Consider the following 17,300-nt stretch of genomic DNA (forward strand, 5'->3'; position numbering starts at 1 on the left):
TTAGCGTCTTTATATAGTATTTCTATTTTTCACGTTTATATCCATCGTCTAAAACTGACCCTAACCCTAACCACATATATCATATTTATTATTTTAATAATTAAATTTAAAATAATTAGATTAATTATTTTAATGATGTTTAACGAGAAAAAGAAAATGACGTTGGAAGCTCGACTGGGGCTGCTAGGGGGAAATTGTGACGCAAAACGTCGAAAAAAGCCAGATGAAAACCTACCTACCACACCCTTCCTTCATGGATCAATGTACAATATGACCACACGACAATGTGTTGCAACCATGGACCTATGAAGAAACACCACATTGTTCGGCTCCGGGACGCCAGCTGGAAGCTATTGGTTTAGTTCAAACTGGACGATGTACAGGTGGAATAACTGCCCCAACGAACCAAACCCAGCTCGTTTGTCGTTGAGCATTAATGACGACATCACACTAATTTGTTGTGGTGAGCAGCATACTTTATTCCTCACCGGCGATGGCACAGTGTTGTCCTGCGGCCAAAACTCCAAAGGACAACTTGGTCGAAATAGTCTCGAAGACCAGACGAAGCCAGGTGAGTTGTTCTTATACAAATGAGCACTTTTAATATGTGTTCACAGTAAGAAATGGAATGTAGGTTATATATGAATACATATCGATACCAATATTTGTTATTTAGCCGTTTACTCCGCCTGTTTTGCTCACTTTGTAAGTTTCACTTACAAAGCGAAAGCGAAACGAAAGAGAAACGAAAGTCACGAGAAGCGCATACGCTTACGCTAAGATGCGGAGTTCGGAAGGGGGCGGGGCCAATATTACACCACGAATCACATCGGTCCTGTGACACAACTATCATTTTATAGAGAATAATGTGTGTATCATGAATAAATAATAGCCAATGAAATTCCATTCGGTTTTGCTGTTCGCTGTTTCACATTACATTAGTCCCACTCCCTCAGACTTCCCCCCTGGCCCTGACAAGGGCAGAGAAAACCACTTGCGTGTGTCTGTTTTGTCCGCCACGGCAGGACGGGTGTCAGGATGTAGCAGAGCGGTGAGCTTGGCCTGCGGTCAGGACCACTGCCTCTTGCTGTCTGCAACTGGTGACCTGCACTCATGGGGGGCAGGTGGTGACGGACAACTGGGCGTTGGACACATAACGCCTGTGATCCAAACACCAAGGTCAACACACACATCATTCTAATTAATGGTGTGGTCACTAACTAGCTAAACAAAGGCATAAACCAATGTCATTTTCTTACAGTCTGCTGCATTTTCGTGTACCAGTAATCCAAGTAGCGTGTGGAAACTCCTATTCCTTGGCTTTGACGAAAGGTAATATTTATTGATATTTGATTTGGATTTCTTTATTTTCTTTCTTAATGCTTAGACTCTAGCAATAGCCTAACCAACAGTCACCATATGTGAACAAAGTTAAAGTGCCAGTTAACACAAAACCAATCTTTTGGTATCAATTCCCTCAGTAGGTCTACTATGATCTTGCAAATAGAAATCTATATAAATTTGTCATGTTACTAAAATAATCACATGCCCACATGACTCGAACTTTCAGTCCAAAACGCAAATGTATTTAATCTCATGGTGTTCAAATTGGAGCTGAAACCGGGTCTGCACTAACACTTTAAATAATCTTTTCCGCAACTGGAGAATGTTTATATAGTCCCTTTTTAATGTCGACACAGCATAGCCATGGAAACTAGGGGAGCTGAAGGAGATTGAGGAGGAACGACTAGACCTATTTGATCTATTTTGCTGAGTTGACTGCTTATTATTATCGAAATTGTTTCGTACAATGTTCCAACACAGAGACATCCATAGTTGTATTCACAGTTACAGTCTGTTACATCAGTTTCACCAGTATATTATACAGTCTTATGTGCATTGCATCCACACCGAGTCTCCATTGGCCACGCAGTTCTTTACCTGCTTTTTGTTTAGCCAGGGGGATACACTTCTAAACAGTGATTCCAATACATTAACTTGCCTGTGCACATGTTTTTCTAAGTCATGTCAGATCGATTTTCGGCTGCAATGGGGTAAAGACAACAACTCCCATGATGCCAGGCTACTTCACATCGTTAAACAATTGTTTCGTTATTGTTTGGTTTGAGCAACCCCTAGCTGCATACCTTTTAATAAAATAAAAATGTATTTAGTATAAACATTTATGATAATTTTGGAATAACATATTATTGATTTGCCAATTTTAGTTTAGAATTGAATATTGAGAGGATGCAAATTAAACTTTCCATAGTTACGTAACTAAAATCATAATAGCAAGCTCTGTGTCATTAATGAATTAAACGATTTCAGACATTTTCAAGAGGCGGCATAAAGCTAAAAAAAGTTGCAGTGTCATGATAAGAATTTGTCGTGAGTAATTTGAGCACATTGATATTTGCGTTCGAACACATGGATTCTTATTCTTTTTGTTTTTTAATTGCGTGTAGGCTTGGTTTGGTTTAATAGGGGTGGACTGACTTGCCCCCTGTGAGTTCTGGAGAAATGCAGGACGGCCGTCGGCAATTAATATTGAACAACCCCACCGATCAGACTGGCCCACAGGGCCATCTTTTCCCTCCCCACCCCCTGACATTTTATCAGCTCAAACCTCTTCCCGCGGCTATGCACACCAGCGAGGAACGCCTACCCGTTCTGTAATCATGTCATATTTCGTATGTTTTGATGTGTGGCCGTGTTTCCTCCGCACACACGCCCCAGCCGGAGACGTCTTTTCGTGGGGGTCCAACAGTCACGGCCAGCTGGGTCTAGGGAAGGGTGTGTCCGTGCAGCCCTGCCCTGCCATGGTGGACTCTCTCACGGGCATACCAGTTACCCTGGTGGCGGCCGGCGGGAACCACAGCCTGTTCATCGCTCTCTCAGGCCTGGTCTACTGCTGTGGGAACAACAAACTGGGCCAACTGGGACTCAACAGATTGGACGAGAAGGGTACTCATCAATATTTATTTTTTACTGTTATTTTACGAAAGAAAAAAAAAAACAATTTCTGCTCCTTCCAATATCTGATTTTGGTCTTTGTTGTTTCTGCTGACCCTGTTGTTCTTGCTGTTGGAATACAATTATTAAATGAAAGGATTATAATTATTGATTCCTGTCAATTAGATTAAATTTCATGATATGGAAATAGTAATGTCCTCCATATGTCCAACAGGTAGGTTTAAAATTATGGCAATACCATCCCTCAAACCACTAGAGGTCGCCACTGCAAGCTGTGGCGCAGAACACTCAGTTGTCCTAACAAAGGTAATCACACATGAGCTGCTTTCACACATACACCCAATTCCTGCTGTTTGCCCGTTATTCTCCTGACGGGCCGTATATGTGAACGACATATCCTGACACTGGTATCCTGAAAACATCCTGAAGAAATATTACCCCTGAGGTAGTATTTTAGCCGGCAGAAATGTTAATTACCTTGTATGTGACTGGAGTAGAATGTCGGCATTTCACACCATTTGAGTTGATGACGTTTCAGTCTGCATTTGCATGTTATTGAGTGGCACCCTGAACGATAATCAGCCTGTTGCCTTTTGCTCGCTGAATGGTTAAATGGCAGTGCTTTTCAGAGTAATTCGTTGTGAATGCTAAATTATAGGTCTTACTCTAAAAGTACACATCATACAATCAATTACAATACATGAGCTCACAGCTGCACGTGTATATAGCAATGTTTTTTTTAATTATTATTATTGACAACAGTTAGCTGAACATTATAGGGTGCCGTCCTTCCACTCCCCGTTTTCTCAGTTAAACACAGAAATCAACCAATTTTTTTCAGAGTGTTTGTTATATGTGACCAGGGCTACCAGGGCCTTCTCTTCAAAAACTATATGGTATTGTCATATTCCGTTTTTTGTTGTGTTAAATTGTATATTGTGTGAAAAACAAATTCATATATTTCACCTGCAGTGTTACCTAAAAAAAAAAAATAATAAAAAATAAAAAAATTGTTTACTGGGGGAGAGAAGAGCTGACCAGCATATCTACTCTCCTATTGGTCGCTCGTCGACAAACATTTGCATGAAGTTAGGCTGGTGTGCGAAGGCGAATGGACCTCTGAAGAATAAGTCCCGGTCAAATGTCTATGGATTGTCAGTGCCGTTAAAGTAGTAAACGATTATTAATGCTACTCTAAAGGCCCCGACAATCCAATAACCCAGTCGAAACTAGATGGAAAAAGTGTGTAGTTCAAAACGTGACGCAGCTTTTACTTCTTCGCCACCTGCAGAGTTTGTTATGTACGACCATTCAAAAACCCCATGTTATTACGCATAGACATTTGAGGGGAGCCGGGAGCCTCGGAGGAGGGACTTATTCTTCAGAGGTCTATTGTGTGACAGACGAACTGACGGACGGGCACTCAGGCCCGTCACGGAAGGGGAAGGGGGACAGACCCAATGAGTCCCAGTGGGAGTTTGACTGTTGTGCTGTGTGTTGTGCTCTCGAGGATGGGAAGGTTTTCACCTTTGGTGATGGAAGCCACGGTCAGCTGGGCCACTGCTCTACTGCCGGTAAACTAGTCCCCCGAGAGGTCCAGGGCATCGATGAACCCGTCTCACAGATTGCATGTGGCAGGTACTAATCACATGACCTAATCTTATCTGGTTGTGTGGTGGATTATTGAAAATCTGTATACATGTTGTTGTTTTTCATGCAAAATCATGAAAAGCTTAAATACTTAGGTGACATTGGTGTCTTCTAAATATTGATAATTTGATATTTCCAGCCACCACACCTTAATATTGGGCTCATCCGGCCACATTTGGACCTTTGGCAGCAAGGTTAAAGGTCAAAGTGGGAGTGATGGTTCTCTTGTACAACTGCAATGGGCCACTGATGGTGCAGCAACTGTACCCAATGGTACTGTAATCAAGAATGTTTTATTTTTAAAACTACATTTTATTCATAGATTTTTGAATTGGTCTGAGTATTATTTTGGAATAGAAACATTATAATGTGATCAGAGCAATAAAATTGTTAATTGTTATGTTTTTATGTAGCTCAAATGTACATTTTGTACATTTTCATGTACATTTTTTAAGGAACTCTATTATATCTAGTGAAGTGTTGCATAACATGTTTTACCTTGTCCAGCTTCAAATGCAGAGTTGAAAATAGCGGCTGGATGGAACACAAACTTTCTCTACTCAGCCGCTGAGGTATTGTATCGAAACACATTCAAGCTAATGCTAATGTAATGACACCTCACCTTGTGAATAAGCTACGAAACAGGAGGACTCAACCTATTTGTGTCTGAGTCGGCTTTTACATGATTTTCCATTATCCTCATTTCATTAATTTCTGTTATTTGTTCTTATTTGTTTTTCTATAGAGTTCGACGAGGGAGTTGACCATAAGGCGGTTTGATGAAAAAAAACTAGAAAAGTGGCAGGCGATGAAAATAGGCGATCAGGAGGCTATAGAGTTCGTTTTTGCATTCTTTAAACTCAAATATATGTGTTTTCTTTAAATATTTTGTATATTACTGCTGTATCATTAGTGCTAACTAGTGTATTATATCCATTGCAGGGAAATACGGTCTATGTTTGTTTCAAGTTCGAGCCTTGTTGCTGCTTTCGCAAAACACAAGTAAGTTCTTTGTCCTGGATGGTTAAACGGTTGTGTTCAGTCCCCACATATCTCACCTGTGCACATCCTGGATGAAAGCTAAGCTCCCCTTTAGCTTACGACCTGGATCTTGTTGGGCTGTGCCTAACCTCTCTCCTCCTCGACAGTCTGTCTCCATTGACTACAGGGGAATTGATCGCTGATGTTGAGGCTGCGGCCAAGACTTTTGATCAGATGATGCAGATTCCATGGATCAAACAAAGAGCTAAGACCAAATATATAATTAAAAATGTATTATATAAATTAACATAGTTTATCCTTGACCCAAATTAAGGATAATTGAATTCCTCCACCCAAAGATCAACATATTTATGTTATATTTTGCCCTATTTTAACTGTAACCATGTGACTTTTTTCATCTAGATCGTTTTTGCAGATATTGTCGATCCTCTCCTAAAAGCAAAGTCTGTGCTGAAGTCCCCGGATGTACTCCTGGTTCTTCTGACATGTCCTCTTCTCCAAGAAGACCACAACGTGATAGATGAGGTCATCCCCCTGGCTCTCATTATCAGTGAGCTTAATGAAAAGATGTCCGGGTTAATTAGTGAGTCACAACTCTGTCTTCAATCTGATTGGTTCATTTGGTCCTATGCATCTCCCTTGGTCTCCTCAAATCTTGGTTATTACAGTGTTTCACTTTCGTTGGCTTCATATTAGGCTTGTTTTTGATGAGTTATGCGGCTTCGTTTGCCATGCGTCAGAATGCATTCTGGGATGAAAAACGACACAAGTACCTGTGATAACTTTGGTCCATGGATAACTTCCGATGCGACGAGTCACCTGGCTTTCAAAACTTGTGGTAGTTTCAGGAAAACAACTTCCGCCTGCTTTTCTGGGCATTTGGTGGGCAATGGTGTGTTCCTCAATCCTCGGACGCCAGACTTCCGAGTCGAAAGTCGAAGATCTCCCAGCTTTCTTGCGGCATTTCTTGAAGGCACGCCCCCTTTATGTCTTCATCTTTCGGAAATCTGAGAGTAGACCGAGAGCAGTGATGACGCTCTCAACAAAATGGCTGTGCCCGCGAAGAGACTTTTTTTTTTTGTCTTTGTACCACGTAGGTCATTTTAATGTCTCTTTTAAATGCACTTACACACTTGATTACATTGCTACTTCATTCCGGTCACCAATTTATACATTGCATGGTCTTGCTCTGCGTGCAATACAATGTTAAATTGTGTTGTTTGTTTTCGGGCTGGTTTGCTAAATAGGCTAAAGTAGCTAACAATAAACAACCACTATATAATTTCATGACACAATCACAAGACGAACAGGAACGCTATGAATGCTCCGAGAAGTGACGTCAAATGTGCAACTCGGAAGGCCAGCGTCCGAGGATTCAGGAACACACCATAAGTGCCGACATAAGACACTCCCCTCAACATATCAAAATATCAAAATGTTTCCCTGGTTGGTTGGAATTACCACGTGGAATTTTCCACGTGACAAATGACATAACTCCTTTCAAAGAGGCCTGCCCTCTCCCAAACTATGCTTGTTCAAACAACGAGAAGTGCACTTGTGTCCGACTTGACGTTGTGGGAACTTGACGAGTTTCTGACTGGCGGATGTTCTCAAGTCTCGTGCATGATGCAGACGATCTGAAACTCGCCTATTAGTTTTGACAATAGAGCTCGTAAGTCTGCCCCTTTCCGGTAGACCCCCATGGGACCTATGAGATCGTAAAATATGAGTGGGTTTCAATGGAGAGAAAGTAATTATTTTCTGGTCCCAGTCTTTATATGCCCTCGCTTACACATATGTTGATTGTGGATTTAAATGATAATTTTTCATGCCAAGAGTTTGACCGTTTATTGTCCAATTGTTTAGTTAAAGGCTGTAGAGAAAACACAATGAGAAAGACTACACGTCTCGTATGTGACGTCACGCTCCCTGCGACTGGCGTGGACAAGACCGACAATCTCCCCATCGTCATTACTGAAAATCTACACATGCCCCGACTTATAATGGTTTTCACCTCTTTCGATGCTGTTATCCTCCCCTTGGAAAAAAGCAGTAAAGTGGAGCAGAGAGATCGTCTCTACCAGAGTGGTGATGACGCATATAATTCGCGTCGAGAGCAGCGTAGAGCTGTAGTTCACAAAGCGGCCTCACACAAAACCTAATATCATCAAGCTTCTTTGCGATTTTTTTTTTCTTTGCATTAAAAATTATAATTTAAATCCACAAACAACATATGTGTAATCCAGGGCATATAAAGACTGGGACCAAAAAATAATTACTTTCTCTCCATTGAAACACATTCATATTTTACAATCTCAGAGGTCCCCTGGGCTCTACCGGAAGGGGAGGACTTATGAGCTCTATTCATATTGCAGTATTTGTAAGCACATATTTGGCGTAAATAAACTTGGCCAGCCGTAGTAAACTGTAAAAGAAAGTCTGTAAATGTTTCCAATCAACACCTTGTCGACTGGTCATTGTATAAATACACTTTATTAATTTAGAATCCCCTCCAGAAAGCTTAATCCAAGTTTACGGAGGTAGAATATCTCAGTAAACTTGGAACAGAACAGGAAACAAAGCGTAACTTGCCCCCTTTAGTCTTGGTTTCCGGCCCAGGCTCTGTGCGGTGTCCCCCAAGAAGTCATACTATAACATAGTGGGACTGCTGGGTCCGAGATTAGGTCCATATGATATATTATAAACCAGTATAGGTAATTACAGGTAGTACAGGTTATTACAGGTACTATAGGTTATTATATATTGTAAAATAATGTGTTTTTATTGTTGTTTAAGGAGACTGTTGGTCTTCCCTGCCCCCTGCCATCCTGACCAATCACATTGCGGTGTTCAAATGGGCCCTGTCCTTCTTTCTCCGGAATAAACTTCTGCAGTCTCATGACAATATGGTAAAAATGGTGTTGGAGACTCTCAGGATGCTCTTCAAGGTGAGACACTAACCTTAAGTATTTCATTTTTAATGATCATTTTTGATGAATAATTATTAGAAGTATAATAATGATGATAATAATAATAATTATTAGGTGACGGCTTCAGGCAGCGCCCAACTATTGTTATTCTTAGGCTTTATTCTTTCTTTCTTATTCTCTACACATTTTGGGACCCTACTCCTTTAAAAACATTTCACCTTCGACTACTTTAGACTTTGCACCTTGGTCAATTTTTTACATTTAACCTTCTTTCAAACATTTAACAAATCAACACACTTTGACCTTCAATTATAATTAAACTGATTTTTGATATCATTTATACATTTTATTTTGTTTATTCTACATTTCTTTTATACAACAGTTTCATTTTAAAACTTTCTGCTAGTATAATATGTTTTCATAAAGTTCTATATTATTGTTATTATTTATCAATGTATTGTTTTCACAGGCTAATAAAGCTGGGCGGTCTCTGAAGGTTCCACTGAGTACTTTCTACATTGACCATATAGACCACTTGTACGATCCTGTTGTGGATGTGGGCCTTTGGGCTGCAAGCTTTCAAAAGGAGGTAGAAATGCTTTCAAAATGAGGTTTTCAAATGCTAGATCATAAATGCAGGTGTAAAGTGGTTCTACAGTAATTACATCAACTAAACATTTGCGCTGACGTTTTGTGGTTAAAGTATAAAGCACTCTAAAATGCGAAACTGTCAAATGAAATGTGAGATTGTTGTTGTATTTGTTTTTATAATTACGAATTGTCCTTCATCTTATATTTAAGGAGGATGAGAACACACCAGCCATATTCTGCCGGTTTCCATTTGTGTTAAATCTCCCTTGCAAGTTGGCAGCCTTTAGCATCTGCACATTTTTTCTCAAGGTACAACTGACAGTTTTTTGGTAAAATGATACATGCCTACTATGTAGAAAATTCAGGCAATTTTGGCCATATGTTGAATGAATGGTATACTATCTCAAGACTATTTTACCCCTTCAAATTGATAATTTATCATTTGAAGTAAGGGGGGTCCATTTATTTTAAAATTATTTTTTTAATTACTTGTTGAAATTGTCTTGACATTGTTGCAGCAATCAATTAATCAAATGTTCTGACAAACAAATCTGGTATTACAGGCCTGTGGTTGCAGGCCTGTAATAAGCCTGTCCAATCAGACCTTTTGCTTTAGCTAGCAAGCTAGTCATGTGTTTAGGGGAGTGGCTTATAGGGAGGTCTGAAGGGACAGGTGCCAATTACTCTTCAGCTGCCAATTACTCTATTTGCATTTTTGTAAAAAATAAATTACTTTGTGACCAGCCTGCTACTTTTCTTACAGAATCAACAACGTCAAGAATTACATGTTTCCCAGGCAGAATTTCACGGCAGCATCTTGGAGAACCCTGAAGCGGTGCCAGGGTTCCAGCTCAAACTGAGACAAACAAACCTTGTTGAAGATACTTTCCGCCACCTGTCTTCAGCCGACCACTCTCTTTTTGAGAGCCAAATCTTGGTAAATAAGTCACTGTCAAACTTTTGTTGTGTCTTCCAGTTCTATGTTTTTCCTTTTGTGTCAGGGCTCCACTGAAAATCTGCATCACGTCAACTCACCGTAAGAAAGAAATGTTTTTTCTTCACTTTGAAAACCATCAACGTACAAGAATGATATCCTAATTTACGCTCTGCATCGAAAATTGAAGCTTGACTTATTTGTGATTTATTTGTGCTGATTAATCAACTTCTGTTGATTGTCATGTCCGCTTATTTGCTGTGTTATTTGTGTTATTATATTATTATAAATATAATTATTATATATTATTAACTGTGTTAATACTCAAGGTCTCTATCTCAATGGCTTTGGGGAAGAACTTCCTTGTCCCTTTTAGGCCTTAGGGTTCCAGTGTGTCAAGCAATGTGGGCATGTGAAGTCAGAGGCTGACTAATGGTGATTCCTGAATCCTCGGATGCCAGCCTTCCGAGTTGCACTTTTGACGTCATTTCCAGTCTCGGAGCATTTATAGCGTTCCTGTTCGTCTTTGTAATTTTGTCATGAAATTGGCTAGTCGTTGTTTATTGTTAGCTACATTAGCCTCTTTAGCCAACCAGCCCGAAAACAAACAACACAACTTTACATTTATATTGCACGCACAGCAAGACCGTGCAATGCATAAATTGGTGACCAGAATAAAGTAGCAATGTAATCAAGTGTGTAAGAGCATTTAAAATCAACATTAAAATGACCAAAGTGGTACAAATACAAAGAAATAAATCTCTTCACGGGCGCAGACATTTTTGTTGAGAGCGTCATCACTGCTCTCGGTCTACTCTCAGAATTCCGAGAGATGAAGACAAAGAAGGGGGTGCCTCCGAAAAATGCCGCAAGAAAGCTGGGAGATTTCCGACTTCCGACTCGGAAGGTTGGCATCCGAGGATTCAGGAACACACCATAAGTCCAAGTGCACTCAAGCCTGTTATGTAATCTAGGTGCAGTTCAAAGAAGCACTGGAACTGACAGAGGTCAGCAAAAAAGACTTCTTCATCAACGTGTTCGAGGAGCTCATGAACCCCGGTTCAAATATGTTCATGTATAACGAAGACCAGACACTAGCTTGGTTCCCAGCCCAGGTGAGGAATACCTTTCAAGCTTAACAGTTTTGTTCGCTCTACACAGTAACAATTATACAATACAAAATTATACACTTGAAGTTAAATAAAATATGGTTATAATTAATTTCTTAGAAAAAAGTACTATTATTCTTAATACAGTGTACAGGCTTATATATATTCCACACTAACCAACTACCTACCTTTGTTTGTGCGTGTGTGAGACAGGTTGAACCGCCAAAATTGGAGAAGTACTTCCTATTCGGAGTTCTATGTGGCATTGCCTTGTACAACCACCACATCATCAAACTGCCTTTCCCATTAGTTCTCTTCAAGAAGCTGGTCAACGTGAAACCATCCTATGAAGACATGAAAGAATTTCAGCCAGTAGTAGCAGAGTAAGTCATGCTTTTACATAAATAGATAGCCTGGCATTTGAATACCTGTGGTCCATATCTAATCAAACTATTACATTTTAGTCTTTTTGTATAACTTCTGTAATTACATTTTTTTTATTAAGTATCAATGGTTCTAGAAATCAACTAGAGCCAAAGAAATGTCCAAGGCTGGTGCAGGGAGTAGGAGGCACTTCAACTAAATCAATGGTGGCCATCCTTACAGGGGTTTGCGTTGCATTTTGGAAGACTACACTGCAGAGGACTTTGAGAAGTTGGACCTCAGCTTCACGGTAGGGTGAATTTCTTCTTCAAAACAGAAGGCCTCATGGGCTTTCCTTAGCCCTTTTCTAATTGACAGGCAATTGCATCGGCTGGGACTTTGTGTGTGGCAGGTGTACTGGGATGGCAGAGACGTGGAACTTGATTCAACAACAGAAGGGAAGCCTGTCTCATTTTACAACAAGTAAGTTTATGGTTGATTGAGGTGAATCCATTGTCATTCAGTTCCGCTCAAAGGCCTCGTCCACCCAGTCTTCCCATGACATGGTAAGCTTTGGCGGGACAAGACTCTTCTTTGCCACTACCACCCGAACAATGTGAGTTCTTAAGTCCAAAACACACCGGCTGCGAACGGCGTGCGTCAAAACAACCGCCCCCATTATTTCCTACGGACAACCCCAAACCGGCGGTGGCTAGACGCGCGCCAGCACACCACCCCGTGTCCTTCCTGCCACTGTCCTGCCTCATGTCCTTCACAGCACTGTCCTATTGCATAGCGTCGCCCATGAAAAATCGCTTTTTTAATGCTGCTTTGTACATCCCAGCTTGATGCAAGGTCCTGTACATATGGGGATTGTTGACGCACTAGACGAATATTTCCGCAAAAACAGGTATAACGTTATCGCAGCCTACCAACCATGTTGGTTGATCTGCTGCTTTCAAAACATAATCTGAACGGCGCTGCAGCGGGACGCTTCCTATTGGTGCTAGGGGTGGCACTTGACGCGTGTTAAATGCGCGCCGCGGTGCCGGTGTATTTTGGGCTTTAGGGTGGTCTTGGCAATACGAGTTGAGTTGCCTGCTTAAGTCCACTGTCAGCTGCCAGTCCTGTGCAGTGTTGAGAAGCCCTGATGTTGCTCTAACCTCACTCTGGAGTAGGTTCCCCAAGCCTTGTCATAATGGGGCCTTGTGATGGTTCCTAGACCGGTCCTTTCTCTGGACACTGCTCCCACCAGCTCTTGATGGCATATCTGTGACTCTGCCTGTTCTACTGCAGCCTCCACACTTCGCTTCCTACTAGGCTTGACTGATTCCCCTTCACCGTAGACCTTAGGGTTGCTTGACCGTCGGAACTACAGCACCTCCTTTGGACACAAGACCTTCAAACTCCTCCTTGATGGATTTCAGGGGGAACATCAGTTTGCCGGTTTAACATCGGGGGCGATGCTGCTCAAGCACCTCGGTAGAGCAAGCCACTTCCACTGGTAGGGTCTGAAACTGTTTGTCGGGAACTCCTAGAGAGCAGTGACAACAGGGTTAGGGCTAGTTATCCTTGGCAGAATCCTGTCCTGGTAAAGCCCCACCTTGATTTTTCCTGGAATGCCTGTCCTCTGAACATCTTCCAGCCAACCATCTCCTTGCCACTGTACTTAATAGTCACTGTATCCCTGAGGCTGCTGGGCAAGATCTTTCTAAGGCTTCTCTGAGATAGTAGGGATTCAGGTTTCTTAGGTTGAAAACCTCAGAAATTATTCAATTCTCTGCCTTTCTTCCAAACCAAGGACCTTGATTTCAATGGCTTGAACGACATCCTGGCTAATACCAAATCATCTTAACATAATTGGTAAACCAGGATAAAGACTTTGCTGAAAGTGTTTAGTTGGGCATATACATGAAATCATATGATTTCAGTGGCCCGACCACCATAAGTCAGGAGCCTTTATGTACAATGAAACATGTATCGCAACATTGCTAATGAGCCATTGCAGATTCCGAAAATACGTTTAATATTGTTAGTAGAACAGTAGTAATAATTGTGCCCTCACCTGCACCGTAAAAAAATATTTATACAGTGTTCAGATTGTGCTAACCAAAATTTTCTAAAGCGTAGCACTTTCTCCATCCACAGGAAAGAGTTTTTCAACGCCTACATCAACTACACCTTCAACAAATCTGTAGAGCCGGTGTTCGAGGAGTTCAAGAGGGGCTTCTTCAAGGTGTGCATCAGAGAAGTGGTGGAGTTCTTCGAGCCGAATGACTTACGAAGCTTGATGGTGGGCCAGGAGTTTACTGACTGGAATGTGATGAAGCAGGTCTGCACTACTTCGCATAACAAGGCACACACTATTTTATTGAGAGGAGATCATAATATCAGCATATGTATGTTCCCTGACTTTCCTGTCATTTAAATGTTTGAATATTTTGAATTTAATGTTTTCACGAGAATACAGTTTTTTGCTATATTATGTATACACAAGAAAATCAATCAAAAAATGAAAAAGGAAAAGTTCTATAAAAATCACGATGGAGAGAAATTAGAAAAACAAAAACAGAAAAAGAGTGTATGGAAAGAACGAGAATGAGAAAAAGAGTAAAAGGCACAGTACGGAAACATTGAGCGATAAAAGAAAAAAATATGGAGGGCAGAAACATTTTGATAAAAAATATGGAGAATGAGAATATTGAGAAAAGAGAAATAAAGATGGAGAATGAGAACAAGATAAAAGAAAGTAAATGAAAATGTAGAAAAAAAGGAGCAAGAACTCAGAATTTGAGGAAAGGGAGAGATGTATTTTTTTTAATAGATGGAGAACAAGAAAAAGTTGGAGAAAATGAAAAATAGAGAACATAGAGATTGAGAATGAGATAAGAGACAAAAGGCGAGGAGAATAAATGACAGGAATAATATAAAAAATATGGAGAATGAAAAGACAAGGGAATGAGAACATTTTGAAATGTGAGAAGGATGGAGAACAAGATAGACAAAAGAACAAAAAGAAAAAGATGCAGAGAACGAGAAAAATCAAGAAGAAACAAGTAGTAAAAGAACGTTTAGAACAAGAAAGAACCAAACGGCTCTCCTGACTAAGTTGCCGATACTACGGTTATGATAGGGCCAGAAGTTATAATTTACAATTCAGGTGACATTTTTATTTTTCCTTAACACAGTCAGGGTTGTATCTGGATTCACTGCCTTGCGCTATGACTAAATGGCAATGTTGAATGATCGTTAATTCGTAATACTTTGTTACTCCCCCAGAACACAGTGTATGCTGGAGAGTACAGCAAAACACATCCCAATATCTTAACCTTCTGGGAGGTATTTGAGGAACTGACCGAGGACAAAAAGAAAGATTTTCTCTGTAAGTATTAAACATGCTGCTACATAACTTAGTAGTAATAGTATGTTTATGATGAATGTACCTATGTAACATAATCTCCACCGGTCTTGCCATCAGTGTTCCTCACAGGTCTGGATCGTGTACCCATTATCGGTATAACAGAAGTAAAGATGACGGTGGCGATCCTCCCCAATTCCACAGAACTCCATTTCCCAGAAGCCCTCCCCTGCCAATCCCTGTTACTGCTACCTAACTACAGGAGATATCCCACCAAGAGGAGGCTAAGAAGCTTGCTGGCGGCAGCCATTCGCTACACTAAAGGATCCTGGAAGGACAAACTTAATAAGTTCGGTCACACCATATATCCGTAGATTGGGTTCATTTATTTAGCATTAAGGACGTTCAGTCATTGATTATGTAAACACACAACGGGCCCAATCTTGCATCCGGCGCAATTGACTTTCTACACTGACGCATTGCATTGTACTGTGTCATTGCAAGTTTGCATCTGGCGCAGAGCGTTCTTTTCTCTCCACCGCCACGCGTCGGTAAATTAGGGAATGATCTTGCGCCACAAGGGGCGGTTCGGCGAAAGGAGGAGGCGTGTTCTGGGGCAAACGTTCCCTAGTGCTATTTTGCAGGTTCAGGAAACAATTGCGTCACAAACCAGGAAATACCTGGTTTAAAGTCAGTGGCGCGTTGTTCAGATGCTATTTTAAGGGCTCATGCATAATGTTGCTTGTGCACTTCGCGCATAGACTTTGCTTCTCTCATCTACCTAGCCACATATTCTTGGTAAATTATTTGGGAAAGAACAGCTGAAACAGCGGTAATAAGTTGTACTTTTAAATCAATGCATCTGCAAACACCGTACAGTAAACACATATTTTCTTGACACAGACATCGTGTACAAGCCTATAACTTTTAGGATTGATGAGTATTTGATCGTGAGAAAACATTGTTTTACCGTGAGTGAGTGTTAAAAAGAAAGAATGAATACGGGCGCGCGTGTGTGTATGTGTAAAAGAATGAATGAATGCGGGCGCGCGCGTGTGCGTCCATCTGTTTAAACACATGCAAACTAAACACGTAATGCATAATACAGTCCATGGCAATGTATATTAACGGGAGGACACATGCATATTAGGAACACAAGTCGATAACGATAATGCTTACAATACTGATAAGAAACAATGTTTATAATGTTTTGCGTATCATTAAATAGAACCACCGTTACCGCATATCATATGTGTGTTAAGTTTTCTTTGCCGAAATTTATTCGAGGACTCAGTATTTCTGAAGAAAACGCTATTGTGTGTGAAATAGGCCATATTATTTGGCCATAAACTGAGCCATTTGAAGTTTGAAATTCATGTGGTCATGCATCTGTCTCATCGGAGACTGCAAACGCGCTGTCAAAATATCAACTCGTCAGATTCAAAAGCGCTCATGGCTCTTAAAGGGGATGGGAGCTGGCACTCTCATTGGTTTATTGCACGTTACGCCCAAACCACACCTACGGGCAATTAGTCTACTTCAGACCAACCCTTTTTAGATTTGCAGACTGTTAAAATAGGGCCCAATGTGTCTTTTCCGTTATCAGATCAGTAAGTTTTGAGTTTCGGTTTGAAATGGTTGCACAAGTAAGGGTTGCATTATAACCCTTGCATAAACAAAAAACATGCCGTCATGTCTTGTAGTTTTCCCCCTTTTTAGACTTTACATTGTTAGCTTTATTCATTTATTTTACCTACAGGGGGAGTTTTTAATCATTTACAACCAAGTCTCACTAAAAATGGAATATAGCTACATTGGTCTTTAAAATGGGTTTTGATAACATTTATAGCAAGAAATGAGAGTTTGATTGTCATAATCGAACCAAAATAACCTAAATGTAATATAGCTACATTGGTTCACCGCGGAAAATGTTTTTGGCCTATTATTTTCTGTAGGTCTGCTTCCACGTCACTTCACTGTATGTGAAAACAAAAAAGATGGCTGGCATTTACTTTATTCTCATTAGAAAATACATTATTTTGATATAGATCATTAAAATGGGTTTTGATAACATATATAGCAAGAAATGTGAATAGAATTTTTATGACATGACAATGATTATGACAATAATTGTCATAATCTTCCTTTGGAAGGAAAACCGCAGTTAGGACTATTACATTACTATTACTTGAAATTATCACTGTCTGAGGGTTAGTTACGTTACTCCGAGAGATGTATTATTGGTGAAATCCATATGTATGGTACGCTGGTAGCTTGAACAGCTTTAGTGACACAGCTGATAACCTATTTATGAAAGCAAAAAACCAAGCTCATTGATTTAACAGGGCAGGATTATTCACAATACTCATTTATCATTTGGGAGAGGG

At 40.5% G+C, this 17,300-nt stretch overlaps 1 protein-coding gene across 3 annotated transcripts; it reads left to right on the forward strand.

Moving 5' to 3' along the window:
* Positions 1-16,162, forward strand: LOC307078014 (putative E3 ubiquitin-protein ligase HERC6). 3 transcript variants are annotated; one of them, XM_079739560.1, is made up of 23 exons: positions 25-571; positions 1,026-1,179; positions 1,262-1,332; positions 2,740-2,967; positions 3,191-3,282; positions 4,487-4,614; positions 4,766-4,899; positions 5,134-5,198; positions 5,372-5,463; positions 5,569-5,628; positions 5,775-5,898; positions 6,031-6,211; positions 8,425-8,576; positions 9,028-9,147; positions 9,360-9,458; positions 9,913-10,086; positions 11,058-11,198; positions 11,406-11,575; positions 11,799-11,865; positions 11,968-12,038; positions 13,704-13,887; positions 14,835-14,937; positions 15,034-16,162. In XM_079739560.1, exons 1-23 carry the CDS (start codon positions 376-378, stop codon positions 15,285-15,287), a joined length of 3,060 nt encoding a protein of 1,019 aa, XP_079595686.1. In that variant the 5' UTR covers positions 25-375; the 3' UTR covers positions 15,288-16,162. The 3 variants fall into 3 exon arrangements, 2 of the variants coding, with proteins under 2 accessions (XP_079595686.1, XP_079595687.1); XM_079739561.1 differs by having other exon boundaries at positions 29-571; positions 5,775-5,871; XR_013811966.1 differs by lacking the exons at positions 11,968-12,038; positions 15,034-16,162 and having other exon boundaries at positions 1-571.
* The last annotated feature ends 1,138 nt before the right edge of the window (positions 16,163-17,300 follow it).

The sequence above is a fragment of the Pollachius pollachius genome (assembly GCF_949987615.1).
Source record: "Pollachius pollachius genome assembly, chromosome: 7".
NCBI lineage: Eukaryota > Metazoa > Chordata > Actinopteri > Gadiformes > Gadidae > Pollachius > Pollachius pollachius.